Source organism: Pecten maximus, chromosome 9 (genome assembly GCF_902652985.1).
Source record: "Pecten maximus chromosome 9, xPecMax1.1, whole genome shotgun sequence".
Taxonomy (NCBI): domain Eukaryota; kingdom Metazoa; phylum Mollusca; class Bivalvia; order Pectinida; family Pectinidae; genus Pecten; species Pecten maximus.
Window position 1 is genome coordinate 4713928 of NC_047023.1, and position 23843 is coordinate 4737770.

Consider the following 23843-nt stretch of genomic DNA (forward strand, 5'->3'; position numbering starts at 1 on the left):
GTTGGTATTATATTTTACCATTTGTAGTATATTTAACCTGTTGGTATTATATTTTACCTGTAGGTATTATATTTTACCTGTTGGTAGTATATTTTACCTGTTGGTATTATATTTTACCTGTTGGTAGTATATTTTACCTGTTGGTAGTATATTTTACCTGTTGGTATTATATTTTACCTGTAGGTAGTATATTTTACCTGTTGGTAGTATATTTTACCTGTTGGTAGTATATTTTACCTGTTTGTATTATATTTTACCTGTTGGTATTATATTTTCCCTGTAGGTAGTATATTTTACCTGTTGGTATTATATTTTACCTGTTGGTATTATATTTTTCCTGTAGGTAGTATATTTTACCTGTTGGTATTATATTTTACCTGTAGGTATTATATTTTACCTGTTGGTCGTATATTTTACCTGTTGGTATTATATTTTACCTGTTGGTAGTATATTTTACCTGTTGGTAGTATATTTTACCTGTTGGTAGTATATTTTACCTGTGGTGGTATATTTTACCTGTTGGTAGTATATTTTACCTGTTGAAGTATATTTTACCTGTTGGTAGTATATTTTACCTGTTGTGTCGACTCATGTAAGATGCAGTTAACAGCTGCAGTGATGTAGTGTTTCAATTACATTAAATTGCGTTCATCCAACAAAAAATAATATTTTGAAATAAGAACTATACCACATCGTACATCAAATTGTAGTTTAATAAAGTCAAAATAGATAGCATTACCGAATGTTTTCGTGAAACATTCGTCCAAGGCAGAGTTTTGTCATGACGCGCCTATAGTATAACACAATACCATTATCTCGTAAGCATGACGATAATCATGTTACATAGCTAAGATATCAAATATTTACAAGACAAAAAATAAAAGGCTTTACAAGCTTCTCTGATACCAGCATACATAAACCGTCCATCATTGTTTTTGTGGCTAAAAGCAGAATTTATCGATTTCACTAATCCGCCTTCTTGTCATCCGTTGTAATACCTGAGGGGGGAATTGTTCCCACGTTCAGAAAACATATACAGTATATATAAATATATATATCTACACGAAAAGTGTAGCGTATAGAGGTGAATTGTCGGATTTCGGTTTCATCATGAACGTTCATTACACACCTGGTGCATTCTCCCATCTGAACGTACGGCTTCCCTGCGGAACGCCTCGAACAATTTTACAGTCTATAGGAATAACAGAAATTTTGACCTTGATAAGTCGGATCGCGAGGTTACAAGGACTTTATTGACGCCTTTTGAAAACAGGATAACACTTTTAATCGCACCAAATGTTGGTTGCATGCTGGAAAGAGGAAATTCATTTCCGTTTGGCCTTCGCAATGTGCAAATATATTTTTGTTCCATAATGATAAATATCGTAAATTCGACATGGCACATGGCGACAAAATGACACGCAGTTTCCTGGCAATAAAGGATGGGCCATCTTCACGTTACAAAACAACCAGATGATATATAAGCACGTGCTTATAAATAAAATTTAAGAAATGTATTATCCACACAATGATATGTAGCCAGGCAAACAATGACAATACCTATTGTCTCTATACACTGTCTCCGTATATATCCTGTATACGATAATTATATCTACATGCTTCTCACTTCCAAAAGATCATTTTCTTTTCATGACCACAATATGCAAGCCAAATTTATGCAGACAGGCTTCAGACACAGTGATGTTGACAGGATTTGTCTGAGAGACAGTAAAACTATAGGGTTAATTACTATCGACCTTTCAGAAATATGGCTGAAAACCTTGTTCTCTCAGGCGTTAATGGCGTTCAATAATACAAAACAGGCCACAAATGCTGGATACTTCACAGAAAAACAGATATAAGCTTCATTAACTTAGTATTAGCATTAATAGAAAGATCAAGGGTCAAATCTTTAATATTGAAAAATAAAAAAAAAACTGTCGCTAATTACATTTTTACCAGTGAAATATCGAAAATTATTCATTCTATAAAAGTGATATTTAAAAAAAATTATGATTTGACCAATTAAGACACTGCTTACAAACGACAATTGGAAATCTCTTAAGCTGCCCCGGTTGAATTTTGCTATAAAATGTAATAAACAGAATATCTAACAGTATCTTCACGAACACCAAATATATTTCACGGGTGCGGCTAATAGTTTGATATTTTTCACTCGTGCTGCACACTCGTTGAAATATCAAATTGTTAGCTCCACTTGTGAAATATATTTGGTATTAGTGAAGATACTGTTAGATATTCTCTATATGTTTATTTATTGCCGGGGACTAATATTTATTTCTGACGAAGCTTGTCACAACCTGTCTTGTAATTATATAAAAATATCATGTGGATTGGATATAAAGCAATGTGCTTACAATATCAGACAAATATAGAGATAATAAATTTACAAAGTTAAAGTAACAAAGTATAAGAATATATACTGTTATATGTTTAACAATCTGTTAACGTAAACACAACCGTTATATCAGAAAAAATGATAAAATATGGTATCATATGACCGAGAATTAACTGATTTTTTAAACAGGAAGTGAGACTTACACAAGTTCGCCTCGGCCCTTTAACATTAAACATAACATGGTTCAAGGAATACGATATGTACATTTAGTATAAAAAAAACTGCCATGTATTTCACAACATATGTACACAATGACAGACCTGTATATACAAAAGGATGTCCAAGATGGACCACAAACATATCTAAATGGAACGTAAGGCTTTATTCCTAACAGCTTAATACACAATACAGAACGTTTAACAGATTTATGTCACAACTTATTGAATTTGCACCAAGATTTCGTTGGAATCAAAAAAAAATTCTTATCAATTATTTAAATTCATCCTCGTGATCTAAAAGTTCGTGACAACGCTGTATAGTCACCTCGGGCTGGCTAAACATATCAATCCAATGTTCCATGGCGGACGTTTGAAGTGCGTCTGCGCAGAATTTCACCTGACCTATGACGTAATCACTCCTTATACGGTCATGGTCATAAACTGAGACTGTAAGTTCGGTTCCTGCCAAATCGTCTCTTTTAAACGACATATTGAATACGAAACTTTCGTTGAACACCGGATCTGGAGTGCTTTTCTTTGTTTTAGTTGTTTTCCGGGATACTGATCGACCAGGCTGCTCGAGTTCCACGCGTGTATATGGGTCTGGAAAATACAAAGATGTAGATATATATAATTATATATGTAGTATACAACTGTGTTGTTGCTACACTGAAACTTTTTAGGAATTCTTGTACAAAAATATTTATATGTAAATATACGTGGTAGTCACCATAAATGCACGTGATAGCTTTCAAGACGTAAAAAAACGTCGTGAAAATATCACTAATATGTCACTGTAACAAGGGTTTGTAGTATGGAAGTGTCTCAATATTGACATCCTGTCTAACATTGCCCAGTGTTTCGGAGCAACGGATTTAAAATTAATACCAGGAATTGAATAAAACAGACGACTTTCTGAAACGTGAAATGCGTACCTTGGGATAGACGATACAATTTACATATAAATTAGATTACCATGTAAATAAATATAATACAAATACATGTTAAGTGCTTTGAGTTTAACAAGCGATGTCACAAAGCAAGGTAAATAGCTAAGGAAGATAACAAACGTACAGATTAGCTTTCTTGATTCCTCGATAGCGTAGCCATACTGATAAAAGAAAAACATTCTAATAAATGAATATCTCGGATTCGGTGTTATATGGGTTCTGTGACGTCAGCGCTGATAATGGACATTGTTAGTCCTATACTAATTGCGGGTCTCTATCGATTAGAGTGAAAATATCGCTAATATGTCACAGAAGCAAATATCTATCATTGATGATAGGAGTCGTTGCAAATGTCAGTGCGGACCATAACGTTTTATCACCACACTACAATAACACTGACCCTTCGGTTCAGGCGGTATTGTATAGTATAGCGCGTGAAATATAATATATTCATGCATGATTTATAATCTGCCAACAATTATATCAAGTCACATTGAAATATAAAGCTGACATATAATGCGAATAAAGCTGCTGTAAATTACTCGGGGCGAAATGTATTTTTGTTTTTATAGGGCACGTGTTGATTTGAGATTTGACGGAGTGACTTAATAGAGGGGAATAGAAATTGAGAACTGTAACCATACAAAACTTATAAAAATTCAAACTGACCTTGGATGGATGTTAGTCTCAATTTAAATGTAATCTTATATGGAGTTTTGGATTGAAATAAATGTCTGCACGTTTATTCAGCATATTATTCGTTACAATATTTAAACCACATGTTAAGGTCATTAGTTACTGATGGATGGAAGGTCAGTATGACACTGATGTACTTCTTCTTGTCAGTATTTCATTAAAAAGGAATGTGTTAGTGTCTAAAACTTTCATATATTTCTGTAAAACAGCTCGAACACCAAGAAATCATGTTGAGGTTTAAGAGATATATTGTAGGTAGTCTCAATGCCATCCTAATTTTCCAGTAATTTCTGAGATACGATTATAAACTATATGGTCCTTACCTGGGTGGCCTGTGATAGGATGATGTGGCAGGCCTTTAGCCTGCACAACGGTCACCTGGATTGAACCTTCTTTGGACTGGAACTTCAGACATATCTCGATGCTTCCGAGATCCTGAAACAATAGAAATGGTTATGTGTAAAATATTACATATATACAATATCATCAAGATAAGGTTTAATTATTATGGGGCTAGTGAGTCCTAAAATGACGAAACAGCTGTATGATGTCCCTAACATCACTAAGGAGTCATAACAGGACAAAACAGCTGTATGATGTCCCTAACATCACTAAGGAGTCCTAAAAGGACGAAACAGCTGTATGATGTCCCTAACATCACTAAGGAGTCATAACAGGACAAAACAGCTGTATAATGTCCATCACATCACTAAGGAGTCCTAAAAGGACGAAACAGCTGTATGATGTCCCTAATATCACTAACAAGTCCTAGAAGGATGAAACAGCTGTATGATGTCCCTATCATCACTGAGGATTCCTAACAGGACGAAACAGCTGTATGATGTCCCTAACATCACTGAGGGGTCATAACAGGACGAAACAGCCGCAAGAGGTCTCTAATATCACTGACGATTTCTGAAAGGACGAAACAGCTGTATGATGTCCCTACTATCACTAACAAGTCCTAGAAGGATGAAACAGAAGTATGATGTCCCTAATATCACTGATGAGTCCTAGAAGGACGAAACAGCTATATGATGTCCCTAACATCACTGACGAGTCATAAAAGGACGAAACAGTTGTATATTGTACCTAATTTCACTGACGAATCCTAGAACGATGAAACAGAAGTATGATTTCCCTAACATCAATGAGGAGTCATATAAGGACGAAACAGCTATATGATGTCCCTTACATCACTGACGAATCCTAGAAGGACAAAACAGCTGTATGATGTATCTTACATCACAAATGAGTCATCGAAGGATGAATGAGCTGCATGGTGTCCCAAACATCACTGAAGAGTCCTATAAGGAGGAAACTATGCCTAAATTCGAGGTCGCGAGATCGCGAGATCGCGAGATTACGAGGTGGCCCTAACCGGCCACCATACAGATGAGTCATAGAAGGAAGAAACAGATTGAAAGCTCAGTTTCAAACATTACTGAATTGATATTTAAATGTGATATTTACTCTTTTAACAATCCTGTGATCAAATTTTGCTGGCATGAAATCATGAGTTTGTTGTAAATATTGTAATGGTTTAGAAAGCCTATCTCCAAATCAATAGCAGATTTTGGATACTTTTTCTCTCATTATGGATTTCTTCCATTATACGTTCACTTTGTATGATACCGATATCGGGGGTTTGCGATACGTAGAACCAGAATTTGATAATTTACCATTACGTCAACGAATGTATCAGCTATCAAAATAGTTCATGTTTCCCAGAGATTAAATAGAGCGCAAAATTAGATACCCAGATAACATTGATGTATGCACATATGCATTTAAGTATTTCCTGCAGAATGTTGATAAAGCGGCGTTGCGCAAATTATACAACCTGCGTCCCAGTTCTGAAATAGTACAACCGCAAAGGTTTGCACCGTGAGCTATAACAACGATACACGTGTAAATACTGAAAATCCTGAGGTTTTAGAGGGGTTTTTTTTCGCGGCTTATTATCCCAAATAGAGAATTGCCCTATTGTCCTGTTGCTGATACTCTCGTGACGATTATTACTTTTGTCGCTGGTGAGAGAAGGTGAACTCTATTACAATCAGCGGCCTCCTTCTGCGCCTTTCCTTTGACTAATACACTGATATTGATAGTCTGCCCATCACACTAGAACAATGTCTGATTTTATCATAATCGTAATGTCCATCTTGTCTCTTGGCACACAACATCTGACCTTTGTGTCAACGTATTCCTAACTAACAAAGCCCGCGCTGTCAGCTTACATACCTTTTATATTTGAATTTATTACCTTCTCAAGGAGGTTTCCCTCTTTGTGTTGGCGGTATTTTTATCTATGCTGACCATTGTCTTTACACATCCTACATTGAAACGTTGTATAACCGATCAGATCTGTACATCGCTTTCTAGTTCAATAGTTATGGCCCCATCCTCCTTCATCGGTATAGAGCGCTATCCTTGAAGCGTATAAGGAATATATGTAAAATCGATGTCTGCACTCATTTTGTCAATCTTTTACCAATTATTGCCTGTTTCACTCCAATAGCTAACGTCTATACTCTTAACGATATACAGATACGGCCGACGGGTTGTTCAATCGTGAAAATGTCTCATGTACGTGTGCATTGTCCGCGGGAAACGCCATTTTCAATTAAAGACTAACGCTATGTCAATAGAACTGATTGTATATTTCACCTAACCGTCGAATGACCTTTCGGAACTCCTCGCTCATCGTATAGACTCGTTATGGCAGTGTGAACAGAAAACGATTGTCGGAATTTAACGCTTCGGTGGAGGTTTTTTTCGCACGACAACGTTCCAAGTGGTATTTACTAAAGCACCAGGATTTGCTCTACAACAGCAGAACACGAGATTAATCACAGGGAAGTAGTCATACTGCTAACTCCATACGAAACCTGTTGATGAGAGAGAGCAATCTACCAACATGTCAGTACAACAAGTACACATATACCTTGTTTGGAAGAAAAAGCCTTTGCGGAGGGGGGTTGTTTATTGGGTGAATTGGGTATATTTATAATCTTGATGATAACGTTTCAAAAATGTTTTTTACAAATAACTACACAAACATGTCTTAAATGAATTATACAGAATAGGTGCCAAATACTGCATACTAAATTACATCATACAAAACAATAATATACAGCAGTATGTCATTTACACCATACATCATTGTTGTCAACACACAATGGACATCAGTAGCAATGTACATCAAAATACCACCGTAAACCTTTCATAATTAAAAAAAAAGTTCTAAATAGTGATATTAGCAATGCCACCTGGTGGATTATCCAATACCGAGGATTGTTAGATTTCGTGCGTTAGGGGATATGCAGATTTGGACATTTCTTTAGACCTAGTTGCCTCCGTCGCATTCTGGGCATAAACGCTATAGCATTAGTGACGAGTCCTAGAAGGACAAAACACCTGTATGATGTCATCAACGTCACTGACGAGTCCTAAAAGAGTCTAACACCTGTATGATATCATCAGTATCACTGACGAGTCCTAGAATGACAAATCACCATATGATGCCATTAACATCACTGACGAGTCCTAGAATGACAAATCACCATATGATCCCATTAACATCACTGACGAGTCCTAGAATGACAAATCACCATATGATGCCATTAACATCACTGACGAGTCCTAGAATGACAAATCACCATATGATGCCATTAACATCACTGACGAGTCCTAGAATGACAAAACACCATATGATGCCATTAACATCACTGACGAGTCCTAGAAGGACAAATCACCATATGATGCCATTAACATCACTGACGAGTCCTAGAATGACAAATCACCATATGATCCCATTAACATCACTGGCGAGTCCTAGAATGACAAAACACCATATGATGCCATTAACATCACTGACGAGTCCTAGAAGGACAAATCACCATATGATCCCATTAACATCACTGACGAGTCCTAGAATGACAAAACACCATATGATGCCATTAACATCACTGACAAGTCCTAGAAGGACAAAACACCATATGATGCCATTAACATCACTGGCGAGTCCTAGAATGACAAATCACCATATGATCCCATTAACATCACTGGCGAGTCCTAGAATGACAAAACACCATATGATGCCATTAACATCACTGACGAGTCCTAGAAGGACAAATCACCATATGATCCCATTAACATCACTGACGAGTCCTAGAATGACAAAACACCATATGATGCCATTAACATCACTGACAAGTCCTAGAAGGACAAAACACCATATGATGCCATTAACATCACTGGCGAGTCCTAGAATGACAAAACACCATATGATCCCATTAACATCACTGACGAGTCCTAGAATGACAAAACACCATATGATGCCATTAACATCACTGACAAGTCCTAGAAGGACAAAACACCATATGATGCCATTAACATCACTGACGAGTCCTAGAATGACAAAACACCATATGATCCCATTAACATCACTGACGAGTCCTAGAATGACAAAACACCATATGATGCCATTAACATCACTGACAAGTCCTAGAAGGACAAAACACCATATGATGCCATTAACATCACTGACGAGTCCTAGAAGGACAAATCACCATATGATGCCATTAACATCACTGACGAGTCCTAAAAGGACAAAATACCTGTACGATGCAGTATTTCAATTTTGATTATTATGTGTCTAACTTTCAATTGTATTGAAATGTCTTTTGTACAAAGCCCTTATATTGTTGTATTTGATTTAAATAAAAGCCAAACATTGCATTGACATCCCATATCAGCAATTTGTGTGACGCCAACGTTCGGAGGGATGCAGTAAACTAACAGTACATGGTGGTGTAATTTTCTCCTCCGACGTCGCGACGTCGCGACGCTGAAATGTTAATTACGGAAAATTGAGATGCGCATCGAAAACAAAAGAATGTAACATACCTCCCTTTGTTTATTATAACATTAATATTAGATAATGATTCCTATCTACATCTTTGTTTCCTGTAATCATTGACTAATGTTAGAGGACAATATAAATTAACTCATTAATTATTTCACATCTACCTGGCTGTTTCCTTAATTAGTGTTTTAGAGTGCCAATTACCTGTTTTGAGTCTACTAAGGTTGCAATTAGCATTAAATGTTCTTATATACTTTGTAGAATGAAGAACAGCTATATGATTTTGGGCCGCGGTGGCGAAGTGGTTAAGGTGTCCCGACACTTTAACAATAGCCCTCCACCTCCGGGTACTCCGGCTTTCCTCCACCTCCAAAACCTGACACGTCCTTTGATAACCCTGGCTGTTAATAGGACGTTAAACAAAAACAAAAAAAACAAAAAAAAAACTATATGATGCAGATCTATGAATTAACCGGCATTTGTTTCCCATTACTAAAAATTCGTATGCAAAAAAACAAAAACAAACTTTCAATTTCTGGGATGTTAGACTTTTGTATCCGTTTTAAAATAGAATCATACTGGTCTATGGTGTGTGCTTGGTCATGATATATTTACTTCAAAGCACATGCTAATTTCACCATATATATCGTATACAGGCTTACATGGTATACCTTTTACCATTACAAATATACATCGCCACAAACACAGCATTATCTGGAACAAGTATGCTTTTACTTGTGTATATATTGTTATGAAAAATTTATGTAAACATTAACGTGTGTAGGTATGTAATTTGTGTTGCGGGAAAACACGATTTTTGATATTAGTATAAGTTTTGATTAGCAATTTTGCCCGAGACAATATAGAATAACAATATTGGCTTTAAACATTGCGAGTGCCATCAGAGCAGCGTCAATTAAGCGAAAATATGACTGGAAGGAGACGGTGGAACAGGAATTCATGAAAACAATAGCCCCCAGGGAGCTATAGGAAATGTCGACAGGTTATCCATAACAAATTCCATTTTTCACAGCCAACCGAACGAGTGAATCATAAATCGTCTTTTTTTTTTTTTTTTTGGCTAAATCATTACACCTTATGATGCGAATTTCCAATCAATACTTAACAAGAACACCAATTAATTCCTTGACAAGGACGAAATGAACAACAGGGATGATTTGTTTTCTAATTTGTCGGGGCTTAAGTATATTAATAAAGATAGATATCGCTTTCGGATTAAAACATGTCTGAACGTAATTGGATTTTATCAACGTCTCCCACAGGCGATACTACCCATGTCATTTACTGCAGCTATCTATTCGAAAGCAATAGCACATCACTTTGTATGTATGTAGAAGTTCATTCGTGCAAACAGGTATACACTCAAGATTAAAGTAAGATATTGGGCATTATGGAAATTGCAAACAAATCGACCGTAATAAAAAAAAGGATATGTTGTGTTCGTTCATAAAAGTAAAAATGCTCGAGATGATTAAAGGAAGCTATGGAATTGAGGCCACTTTTAATGTTTTTGCTTGTTTGTTTATTTTTTCCCAAAGGACCCTGGTAATGTGAACAGAGACATCCTTTATATCCCCCTAAGCACTCTATGTAATTAATGTTGTGTGTACTAACATGACACGAACGAATTATTGGCAACGATGGAGCGTGACTTTACATAGTACAGCGTGTATGGGACAGAACAAGGCTGGGTATTGTTGTAGGTCAATACATTTAAGCCTTCATGTCACTTAAGGATGATGGCTTCAGATGATCGGGCTAATAACGGCAGATTTTATAGTGTTGTCACACTGAAATGCCATAACTGGACACTGGACACGATAACGCGATCTACATCAATCGTTCACATCATAATGACAGCAGGATTTCAACTCTTATCGCTAATGTTATGCAAAACTGCCTAAGTCAGAGCTGCAACCAGGAACAATAAGAAATTTTAACAGACTTGCGTTTGTCAAGAATCTCAGAACAACCCTCACACGGACGAACGCTCATACTAAAGGCAGTATCAAGGGAGACATAAGGAATGTGTTTAGAAAGAAGAGAAAAGATAGCAAAAAAGACAAAGCCAACATGCAAACGTAATTCTTACTCCAATCAATAACATGAAGGCAAAATACGAGCTGCAAAGATGATTAACTTTGATATACTGTGGTATGTCAAGTTACACAACCCATAATAATCCTTACACGGACGAACATTAAACTGAATGCCAAAAGTGCAGGGGACATTATGAGAATGTGTAAGAGTCATCTAAATATCAAATCTAGTGAGACAAGCCTATAAATCGGTACTTTGTATTGCTATTTGATAAAAGTAACCTAATCAATTGTCTGTATGCATCATGACTAAGCATGGGCCATGCTTTTGACAAGGTGTTTGTTGATTTTGGTAAAACGTACGCAAATGCATGAGTCGGGATAACACAATTAACTCAAATGGATCATATAAATTGTACAAAACAAGCATATCGATATGCTGACAAGTGCATATAGCACACAATAGGGGCGTTTGTTTACCGGGATTGACTTTATTAAAAGGATAAACATCGATTCTCCTTCGACGTCGGAATGCAAATGCGGTTGTGAATAACATCACATAAATATAACCTAAACGCAGGCATTTCAATCATCAGAAATGCTCTTATTAGATACTATTAGGATTTCCTATCCAACCCTGGCAGCCCATTAATCTTTGCTTCAATAAGATCAAGATGTCGACGAACAAGCTGTCCTGCGATCTGTAGCCTGCATCTCTCGAAACCCTGTTTTTTTTGTCAGTAACTTGATATAGATATATAATAACATAAGGAAAATTTAACTGTCGACATCAAGACCTTATTTTGAAATAGCATATTTTCTAGTGTAATATGACGTCAAACGTGTTTGATACTTGTTGCCACTCCTACCGGTTCCCCTGGCAACACAATAGTTTGAGAAAATGATTTGCCCCGGATTTGATCTGGATTTGATTGGTGATAAAGTAAGAGACGCTTTCTCCCCGGAACACCTGGTCTTATTCCTCCTTCTACAATGTCCATGTCTATACTTCTTATGCGGATGTTGCTCCCGTTTTATCGATTTTGAGGTAGAATTATAGTTTATTTATCATGTCGGAGTTATTTGTTGCTATTTGTTGTTATTGTTTAAAGCTCTATGTTTAAGAGAGGATAAAGGGTTGGGATGTACTACACCACACTGTTGCTCTTTATTGGTCATATGAATATACATATATACTTCAAACATAAAACTGATATTGCGATGTAAAATTTAAGTAAAAAACTGTTTTCTGTTGGATGATGTACGTACCTCTTTGTCTCGTTTAATGTCCAAGTCCTTCCACATCCGGTTCTCTGTCAGAAGGTCATAACTATCTAGATTTACATCAACCTTCCCTATGAATTCCGGAAGACGAAGGTTATGTCCCTTGTGGAGCACTTTAATACGAAGGGTCATTGCATGCAGCTGCTCAAGCGATACCCCAGTGAAGTAGAACTCCTGATCGAAGACCGGACACCGGGTGTGTTTTACTATATCCGAGCACTGTTTCTGTAATTTTCCAGGCAGCAAATATACCTTCACATAAGCATTCATGTTTTGGTCCGTTTTTCCGTGTCCGCCTAAGCTTTCGGCCTTTACAATGGTCACTTTTAATTGTTTTGATTTTGCCAGATATTGAAAAGCAAATTTAAGTTCCCCGTGCTGGACGAGAAACTGGGTGTCTCCAAATGTAATGCGAGGTTTCGGGAGAGGCGATTGTGCACAGTTTTCATTCGATGTCCGGAGCTGGGGCGAAGAATGTCGCTTCTGTGTGTTATTGTCCTTTGGAGAAGGGTATAGGGCCGACATAGATCGACGTTGCTTACCATCTGTACTCTGATCTGATATATACGCCATCTCATCGTCAAGACCAAGTAAGGATGACCTACGGCGGTAGTACTTTAACTTTGATTTAAAGTACGGCAGACTATAGTTCACATCTAAAGAATTTGACAAGTGCATTGCTGATAAAGATATATGTTTCTCGCTTGCTGTTGCCTCTTCCGATTCAGGTTGAGCCGCAGAGGGAGTAATGATCACTGACGGCGTCTTTTTGCACGATAATCCGTTTGAATCAGACAGGTAATACGTCGGTGGCCAGTCCTTGTCATAGCGCACGCGAAGTCCCTCAAACGAGCTCGTCCGCTTGTACGGAATCAAAGAATCACTTTCGGCGTGGAAGAGTGACTCCTTCCGCCTGGTATGAGGACACTGGGAGAGCGTCGTAAACCCATACGTTGATGTTTTTGTCCGGAAGTGGGGGAGCGACATGGCGGCAAACGAAAGAGGGTCTGAATTTGTATACTCTTCACCATTATCGCTATAAGTCAGTGAATGAGTACTTCCCTGGCAAACAATATGTCTGACCTCGTGTTTAGGGGAAACCGGAGCCGATCGCGATATCGATTTCCTAGGCACGTTAAGGCATGTATTCGATCCAAAAGATGATTGTACGGGGCTAATCTTCCCCGACGAAGCAATACTACCTCTGGGGGAAAATCCTCGGAAAGGTGCATCTTCCTCAATAGATTCTAATTCCGAACTTTGCCTACGGGACGATTCCCCCGACTTGGGAATCACAAATTCTGGAATAGTTTTTGGCGTCAAAGCCCCACAGACTTGTTTATTGACATCATTTCCGTTTCCGGTTGACGATTGATCTTGACTAACCAATTTACACTTGTTCATAAGCCATTCCCTTACCGATTCCATGATGCATGATATATGTGCAGGTTACCAGGAAGTTGTCATCGGGTTCTAGATCTAGGCGTCCTATGGGGATTTAGCCTAATCGATACTCCTTCCTCTTCTCCTATAACAGAATAAGAAAAGCTGAGAACGTCAGATAAAAAGAGCATTCAATCAGCTATTATAACCTACATATATAGAACTAGGAATTACCGTAAAAAGAAATTAATGCGTAACAACCATCCTTTAAGTGCCTGACGCAATCGATATGGCGATAACAATTTCGATCATTTCACGCCTACTTGCATTACACAGTCGCCATAAAGGCTATTCTAGGATAATCTGGTAAAGTATAATTTTCGTGTTTTTGTAGAAATCTGAATAGTCACAGATAAATCCTTCTCACTTTCACAACAACAAAATAAAAATAAACAGACGCAATAACTGACTGACAAATTAAATCTTTATATTTCTCACCGCGCCTGAATTAGACCACTTTACGGATTAAAATTTTGGTGTAAGAAATCAATTTGTTACAAAGGGAAGCTCTAATTCACTTAAATATAAGCCCGAATCTGCATAATCACATAAAGCACATAATTTCTGTTTTTGTAATACTGTAATTTGTTTTAACAGGCAGCAAGATGTAGGAATATCGGGCAGAAAATGCTTGTTTTCTCACAAAGCTTAAGACTTTATATACATGTATACACACTGTCTGGTAAGTATATTTACGCATCAGTGGTTCAACGTTATTACCTATACACGTTTTTGTTATAAGGGTTCTTACATAGACTTCTTGCAACAAATAAGAAATGTAAAAAGCCTGCACATCATCATTTTGTAGATTTTCAAACGTGTCCAATCAACGTATTGATAAAAGAAAGCGGCGAATATCCACTTCCTGAGAATGACAAACGCCCAGTCGCCAACACGGGGTAGCTTGGAAGCGGAGTCCTTTCCCACACTGGCAATTGCAATCAGAATTTTATTGAATACAAAGCGGTAATATAGCACAAAACCAGACGGACGGAATTTCGCCATTGCGTAATACGATTACTGCCTGCTAAATTGACGGTTTATTTGGTAATTCGCGCGTCATCGAATCGTCACGCGTTCTAAGATTGGGCGGGAAAGACCGATTATATACAAACAGAAATTGATGCCCGAAGCTTGGTGATTGGTAGTTACACGTAGGTTAGGCGTGAGTTCCTGATTGGTTCTACATCTCGTAGAGCTAATTCCTAAAGAAGAATGGAAATTACGGGTTATGAATGAATGTAACACGTCATGATGTAATTAACAAGTGAAATTTACATCAATAGATATATACATCCTGTCAACACAACAACCAGCGATAAATATCATTCCGTAGATATCACCGGAGTTGGTATAGGAAATCAAATTACCGATCAGTAAATGAAATTTATTCGAGACATTTCTCAATAAACTAGAAATGCAGAAAATGTCAAGTAGAACAACAGGCGTGTATGTTCTGGCAGATCTCGGAGACAGTGTTTAAAGCAACACGATCGTGCATATTTAAACACTTTTAGAACAAAATAGGTTGTAATGGCATGTGATCGGGCGCCACAGTTCCTTATAATGTGTACAATGATATTGTTATTTATACTTCAATACGTTATTCCACTCTCGGACCATTGTTTAAGCGTGCTGATAGCTGAATAAAAAAGATGTTTGAATACAAATATATACGAAGTTTTAGTATTCAGAAATCGTTTCTGAGATATCCCCCTAAAATCAATATAAGCATTTATTTCAGGCGAGTATCGCTGAAAATCCCAAGACCAAGTGTCTTAAGCTCCGAAATGACTGCGATTTTTGATATTTTTGGCAGGAAGCAGATAGCTATAGTCCCCCACTGTCTAGGTTATACACTACAAATTATTCATTTAAGGCGTTGATAAACAGATTATTTTATGTCATACGAACAACACTTTTTGATTTCCAAATATCATATTTTGTTCATGCTTTGACCTCATTTTATCTAATTCATGACAAAGTCATACTTTTTTGTATCTTGGTATGAGATTGATAATTGAGAGAATATATACCTGGTCCATTACTCTGAAAACATATGAACGACATAGTGAAAAACAAGATAAAATAAGGCGATATTTCTATGGCGGATCTAGGAAAACAAGACGTGTCCCTGACGACATAGCAGACAGTATCTATGTCCTCGTGCGCGCGATCGATAGTGCATCAGAATATCGATTAAACAGTCTTAATTTTCTCTGTATTTCTACACCTGCAGGGGATACATACAAATGTATCATTCCTAGTAATGAACATATCTCACTCTAAGATTAAGATCCATCTACACCACACAAACCAGTAATCCTGGCACTAACACAGCAATCTTCACAATTTTACAGAATCCAGCAAAAAAAAAAAATCTGAGAGGAATGGAATCCAAAAACGGTTTGCTGTTTAAATCAAAAACATTAGGGGATTCCCCGACAGAAAATAAATCTGACAAACGATACACTAAAACAGTTTTGTTTAATAAAGTCGGTGTCTGGTTTTGTGTATGTATTAATACACATCATTTATGTGTCTAAACATTTGCCTCATTGGTCTGTAGATCATTTTATACAGGTTTAGAATTGCTACACATGTACTACCCCTGGAGTCTAATGTTGAACGTTCATATCCGATATCACTCATTTCTTCCACAAATAGACAAAAAACATGGAATAGATGTGTCAACAAGTTTGTTAACGATGGTTAACGATAGCAAATATTAGTTTTAAAGGAATTTATTTCATATAAATATGATCACTTTTGAAAAGGAATGAAACAAAATATAGTCCAAGCTCGACAAATGTATTCTTACGCCGGACTTGATATAGTTCATTGAAAAATGACTCGAGTTAACTGTGGTAGGTTCATTGAGTCTGAAATGAGTGGAAATATAAATATTAACTGTTGAACGGAAGTAGTCAATCTATCTTAGAGCTGTTTTAACGGTCAGTCTGAGTGGTCGACAATTACAGTTAGTATTGTTTACAGAGTTGTCACCCAATCAGATTGCCCGTTACAAAACCGTTATGAAATATGTCGCCTACTTCCGTTCCACAGTCGATGCATCATCGGCTATCATGACTGATTTTGATCCATTTTCTGATCTTTAAACAAGACAAAAGTATAACATGAGTTGATATTTAAGGTTTCTAAACCAATGTACCTTACTGAAGATTGTGTGCATTTGACAGTTTATTCGGATTTAACTTAAACCCAATGTGAATCGAACCTCACTCCCTATTTCCGACTTTTTGTTACACATTGTTGATAAAGTAAGTGTAGCTAATTTGTTTTATAGATATTAACCGTATGCAGACGCCTGCTCTATGGCCGTAGATTTAAATGCATACTGATAAATTACTGAAATGATGAATATTACAATATTTAAATGAGGTTTAATATATAACATAGGGAGCATAATTGGTGTCCATGTGTACAAAACATGTAATAACAGAAATAGCCATTTTATTATTTAGTATTATGATAACTAGTTGACCGCAGACAGCTTGACACTCTATGCAAATACACATACAGTAACACCGCACCACGTAATGTCTAGATGGTAGTATAGAGTACTTTTTCAACATCAATACCCATTTGTATCTTGTGTTAACAATTGTTGTACGATGCAGATGTTTTACGGTTAAACGACGAAAATTTAAAAAAAAAATGTCCGTGAAGTCCCGAAAAATGACTATTTTTAATTTTGTAATTTGACAATAGCACTATGGATGTTCGTTGCTTCACCGTACGCAACCATCTCCATCATGAATAACAAGCGCAACAATGACGCTGGAATTCCTACTCCAGGGAGGTAACTCTGAGGAGGGTACCAGTCTACTCGCTCACAAAAGCACAACGTCATCATTTCAACGACCTGGCTAATTGATAGCGTAATCGATTTCGACACACATTTCACGGGGCATTGATGACGGTGCGAAGGAAAGGTTTGGCGCCATCTTAATTGTTACCTTTTAAGGGTCTGTGACGTGGACATGGAAAGCTTGCCCCTCGTGTAAACTCTAAGACTTGGGCTGATATATCCCTGTCCAAGGTACAGACCGATGTAAGATTCTATTTATCATGTTTTATAAAACAGACGACAGTAGTTCAGTGCTACAACAAATCAGTATAGATTAAGACTGACTTATTTTCCTGTTTAAGAAGACGCGGTCACCGATTTTCATTTGCCTGAGGATAGGATAGTAGGCATGGCGCATGAACTAAATATAAAAGCATTCACAGAGCTTCAACAAGCCAGGAAATCGCCCACATCTCGTGGACAGCTTCATTAGGCAGTGAAAATATCCAAGGAGTCTCTATAAAATGAATCAACACTGATAAAAATAGATTTATCCACGCTATGTATAATTGTATAATTATGCTTTGTGGTTTCCACCTTGCGGGATGAATGACGGCATCGAAAGGGACGTCATAACAAATGGCCGATTTGACACATCGGAATCTTTAGAACCATATGGTGTCCAAAATCTTTGGACACGTTTCCTTAAAACCTACTGCTGAAATGTCGCGATATAATAAATATATCGATCCGGGGTCTTATTTGTGTTTTTTTTTTTTTTTTTTAATCACCAATAATTAGTTTTCATTAAAACGAGCGAGCTCCGAATGATAAGAAAAAACTGTGTGTTTATTTCATATGTTGCTCAAGATTGGTCCAAATCGATCGAAACTCGTAATTTAGATTATTTTTTTAGAGCACGGTGAGCTATTTAAAAAAATGTTCCCGGAAATGCATGCCTTGGAGAATATACACTAATGCTGCAAAGCTAGTGACAAACCTCCAGTAATGTTAGGGTATCGTATGTCAAACAATTCCTCTATAATGCATGAGATGACTTGTTGGGTTATCGTTATTACATCAGACAGCATGATGCAGTTCATGCATTCGTTATTATGCATGTAAATAAAGCAGGTCAAAATGTCTTTATTTGCACTGAAACTCCGTCGCATGTAACGTAGTCAAAATTGGATAGACTGTATTTCCAAATCCGAAGATCTCCTGCTAAAAGTAACAGATTTAAGAGTGTCATATCTCATTTAACTAATATGGCTGGAAGTTAAATCATATTCAGGCGAGATTATGATTCTCGTCAGTAACGAAATGTAATAAATCATTACATCAATTTCTGTAATGTTTGATACTCAAACCAAATCACTGAAAACGAATCAATCCGATTTACATGTCAATTTCAAATAAGAGTTCACGTTCAACGGGATAAACGTCCGTGATGCGATATTTTTTATCATAAATCGTCATTGATTTAATCATCACGAAGGGCTTTTGGTACTCCATTGGGTCTGAATTAAATTACAGAATGTTACACTCAGCAACCTCAATTTCATTAGTTTGTTATTTGATAATATTCAGATATTCATTTTTAAGTTTTGAAAAAGAACAAAACTGAGATTTGTTCATTATCAAACGCGAAACTCCAGTAACGTACTTTCACGAACTTCAGTAACGTGCTTTCACGAACTTCAGTAACGTACTTTCACGAACTTCAGTAACGTACTTTCACGAACTCCAGTAACGTACCTTCACGAACTCCAGTAACGTACCTTCACGTACGTCAATACCGTATTTCCACGTGCTGTACTTTAATAACGTACGTTCACGTATTTCAATAACGTACCATTACATACTTCAATAACGTACTTTTACATACTTCAATAACGTAATTTTACATACTTCAATAACGTACTTTTACATACTTCAATAACGTACCATTACATACTTCAATAACGTACCATTACATACTTCAATAACGTACCATTACATACTTCAATAACGTACCATTACATACTTCAATAACGTACCATTACATACTTCAATAACGTAATTTTACATACTTCAATAACGTACTTTTACATACTTCAATAACGTAATTTTACATACTTCAATAACGTACGTTCACGTATTTCAATAACGTACCATTACATACTTCAATAACGTAATTTTACATACTTCAATAACGTACTTTTACATACTTCAATAACGTACCATTACATACTTTAATAACGTACTTTTACATACTTCAATAACGTACCATTACATACTTCAATAACGTATCATTACATACTTCAATAACGTATCATTACATACTTCAATAACGTATCATTACATACTTCAATAACGTACCATTACATACTTCAATAACGTATCATTACATACTTCAATAACGTAATTTTACATACTTCAATAACGTAATTTTACATACTTCAATAACGTACCATTACATACTTCAATAACGTACTTTTACATACTTCAATAACGTACTTTTACATACTTCAATAACGTACTTTTACATACTTCAATTACGTACCATTACATACTTCAATAACGTACCATTACATACTTTAATAACGTACTTTTACATACTTCAATAACGTACCATTACATACTTCAATAACGTACTTTTACATACTTCAATAACGTACTTTTACATACTTCAATAACGTACCATTACATACTTCAATAACGTACTTTTACATACTTCAATAACGTACTTTTACATACTTCAATAAAGTACTACAGCCGTTATTTGTGAGCACATTATTTAACAAATGTGTGACCTGGGCCTTTCAAATAGTGAAACCGAGACAGAAGATACCCGTATCAGTATTCCCTGTCCATTAATGTGTCCATGCTCGATATTCGGTTACGTCTTCTAAACAATCTTCACTGATGAGATAAGTTTCAAAGATTTAACAATATACGCAATGAAAATAAAATTTGGAGGACGATTCGGCTACAATTTAAGAGGATGTAGCGGTACCTATTAATCATACACGAAATGAAAATCAACTTAAGGTGTCAATTCGGCTTAACTTTTTATAAAATGATTTGTCATTATAGTGTACACAATGTGTGAATACGATGTCGATTCTGTTGCACTTGAAGAATGTCCTGGTTCCTTTCAACAATGCATTAAAATGGCAACAATAGACTGATCGACCATCGCTTTGTTTATCCGTGAAGCTTCATAATCGACTTACGTGGTTATAATGAAACGCTAAGTGTTACACATTGGTATAGCGTGACTGGGATGTTCAAGTACATATAATGGCGTGCCTATGTCCATACACAGTTGTGCAACCATAACGAAATCATTGTTTTACTCACATTAAATTGATAAAATTCCCAGTGTCCTCATGTAGAAATAAAAATATCACGCTTTCAGAGTGCCTAGTTCCATATGCATTAAAGCCCTGTCAGAGTAGACTGCCTTCGAACTGCATTAGAATTCGATATATACTTTAGTATGTGTTATTGAAGTCACCAGATAATCCAGCATGTTACAAACAGGGATCGATAATCTCCAATACCATTGGTGACACGTACAAGTCTCCACAAGGCCATTTGACATTATGTCAGGAAAATGTTTGGGTGTAAATTATTTTCTCGGAAAGGTCATTTTGTATTGGTCGCCGTTTCATTATTCATTCACATTTAATGATTCACTCAATCGAAAAAGGCGATATGATTTAACATATACATGTGTGACTTACTTCGGGTTTGGTTTGTATTGTTTAACGTCCTATCAACAGGTATGGTCATTTAATGATGGACCTCCCCTGTGTGGCTATGGTTTGGTTTGTATTGTTTAACGTCCTATCAACAGCTATGGCCAATTAATGACGGCCTCCCCTGTGTGGGCTATGGTTTGGTTTGTATTGTTTAACGTCCTTTCAACAGCTAAGGACATTTAAGGACGTTTCTCTTGTGTAGGTTTGGTTTGGTTTAATACTGCTTATCGTCCTATAAACAGCTGAGGCCATCTAAGGACGGTCTTCCCTGTGTGGGTTTGGTTTGGTTATTCAATGTCCTATCAACTGCTAGGGACAAGGACAGACTCCCTTGTGTGGATGTAGTGTACGTCTATGTGTTTTGAGAGGCTGTGATATGTTCTTGGTGATGCTGACTTTATAGTGTTACCTCACTGAATCATACTACTGAAGACACCCAGCAGGACACTCCACCCGGTCACTTATGTTCGAATCGATTATAGAATCTATTCAATAAAGGATATTGCAAAAACGTAACAGTAAAAAGTTACCCACAGTTGTCGGCCCTACTGACTGAATAATGACATACATAATGACCTTTCAGAAATCATTCGAATTCCTTACCGAATATTACTTTCAGCTCTTAATAAGATTATTCTAAGTGACAATTGTTTAATAATCTTTCCAAGCGGGAGCATCACGATGTGGCACAGTCGGGCCACATGGAGTGGAGTTGACCTATGATCGTTGTAACCTCTTGTGACGTATTATATCGATACTGGAACTAGAAGTAAAAACTGCCGTGGCAAATCTGGCTGTATATATCAAAAATCAAATTTATACTTATTATCAAAAAGATGGACCGGTACAGTATATATATCTTTATTAATTGAAGCATAGTGTTCATTGGTTAAAGGCCTTAAAGTATATTTCGTCTTTAATTCAGACTTCACGAATCAGATTAAAACCAAATTAAGTAGAAATAAAAAATTGTTAAGTAGAAATAGAAAATTGCTTTTCTCAGAGTAAACATAATTTACATCGGACACAGACATGAGCATTACCGAGGTATATGTTAATCTGTAGAATAGGTCTGTAATTCAGTTTACGGAGAGGTTCAGCCTGGCGTGGACATAGTCTGATGTGTCTGTGACACTGGTTTACTCCACATAGGTCCGAAACCAAATCCGTTCCTTCAAATAACTTAACATATTTCAAAATAAATAAATATATATATGCATATCTGTTCCTTCAGCTCTATGTATATGCTTTAAACAGCAACGAAAAACGCGTCCCATAACATAATTAAAGGGAGCACCTGTCGAAGAAAGAGTTAATATATACAAAACCCGTGAAAAAAAAAACAACCAAACATACCTTTAAGTGTATCAGCTGATCACCATTATCCCAAGTATATGTAAGATCTACATCAAACACGTGCTCGCCTCCTACCTGTTACTACGAAAATGTGGATGGCTTGGAGCGCGCCGTCGTATATATTGGAGGAGAGAAATAATCGATAATTATGATTGATGGATGTTCGCAATAAAGCGGCAGTCCCCCGTATCTTATCCGGTTCAGAGCCGTTCCTGACAGGTTGTCTATGTTATTAACAAGTTTGTATGTGTAGGATTTGTCCACAATTAAATGCCGGTCAATAATCGCGAACATAAGATCTTCGCTGACCGGGAAATGGCGTACGGGGTTTGGAAGGTGATGTCAAAGTTCAATAACGTAAGCACGTGTGTAAACAACAATAACTAAATGGAAAAATAACACAAAATACTGACAAAACAAATGTAGACATTGTGGAGATTTGTGTTTTATAAACAGGCACCTGTTGGGGTATATATTTAAATTGGGAAATATATTTTGACGGGAATACTAATTAACAAAAGATGCCAAATGATTTCTTGATCATTGAGTGCGAGGTTGTTACTCAGTATATTTTACTTAAGAAAAACATATATAGGGTGGTCAGGTAGCACAGTGGTAATACACTTGCCTTTCACGTAGGCGGCCGAGGTTCGATTCCCCGATCGGCCGTGAAAAGGTATGCGGCCACCTGCCCGACCACGTGAGTTTTCCGGGGTTCTCCTGTTTCCTCACAATAAGACCCCACGCGCACTTCTATCCGGGCCAACAAAAATGTTTCATATAAGTTGATATAACTTTTTTCGCAATTGTTGTAAATAAATAAAGTTTACATTAAAAACACACACACACACATTTGACTGATTAACATGGCAATAACTCGTAAAATCTTGTGTACTCTTTCTTGTGCTTTGTGAAGAGTATCTGTGTGAGTTTTGGCCCCAGCCATTGTTAGGATGTGGGCGGGGTAATAACAGCGACACGATCACACGTCCGCCACAGCTTGACCGCCCCAGGTATTGCCACAAATGTTATCATGTTGATGACAAA

General features: G+C 36.8%; 1 protein-coding gene across 1 annotated transcript; it reads right to left on the reverse strand.

Moving 5' to 3' along the window:
* Positions 1-695: 695 nt before the first annotated feature.
* On the reverse strand, positions 696-22968 carry LOC117334924 (C2 calcium-dependent domain-containing protein 4C-like). The gene is made up of 4 exons (XM_033894774.1): positions 22797-22968; positions 12423-13965; positions 4547-4658; positions 696-3180 (listed from the first exon to the last, which is right to left on the reverse strand). The coding sequence occupies exons 2-4, from the start codon at positions 13863-13865 to the stop codon at positions 2849-2851; spliced, it is 1887 nt and encodes a 628-aa protein (XP_033750665.1). The 5' UTR covers positions 13866-13965; positions 22797-22968; the 3' UTR covers positions 696-2848.
* Between the last annotated feature and the right edge of the window lie 875 nt (positions 22969-23843).

Excerpts from the sequence above, each read along its gene's own strand:
- LOC117334924 (XM_033894774.1), bottom strand. The coding sequence starts at position 13,865 with ATGGAATCGGTAAGGGAATGGCTTATGAACAAGTGTAAATTGGTTAGT. Across the intron at positions 4,659-12,422 it reads ACATTAAACGAGACAAAGAG|GATCTCGGAAGCATCGAGAT; the intron begins GTACGTACATCA and ends CTATTGTTTCAG. Across the intron at positions 3,181-4,546 it reads TCCTATCACAGGCCACCCAG|ACCCATATACACGCGTGGAA; the intron begins GTAAGGACCATA and ends TGTATTTTCCAG.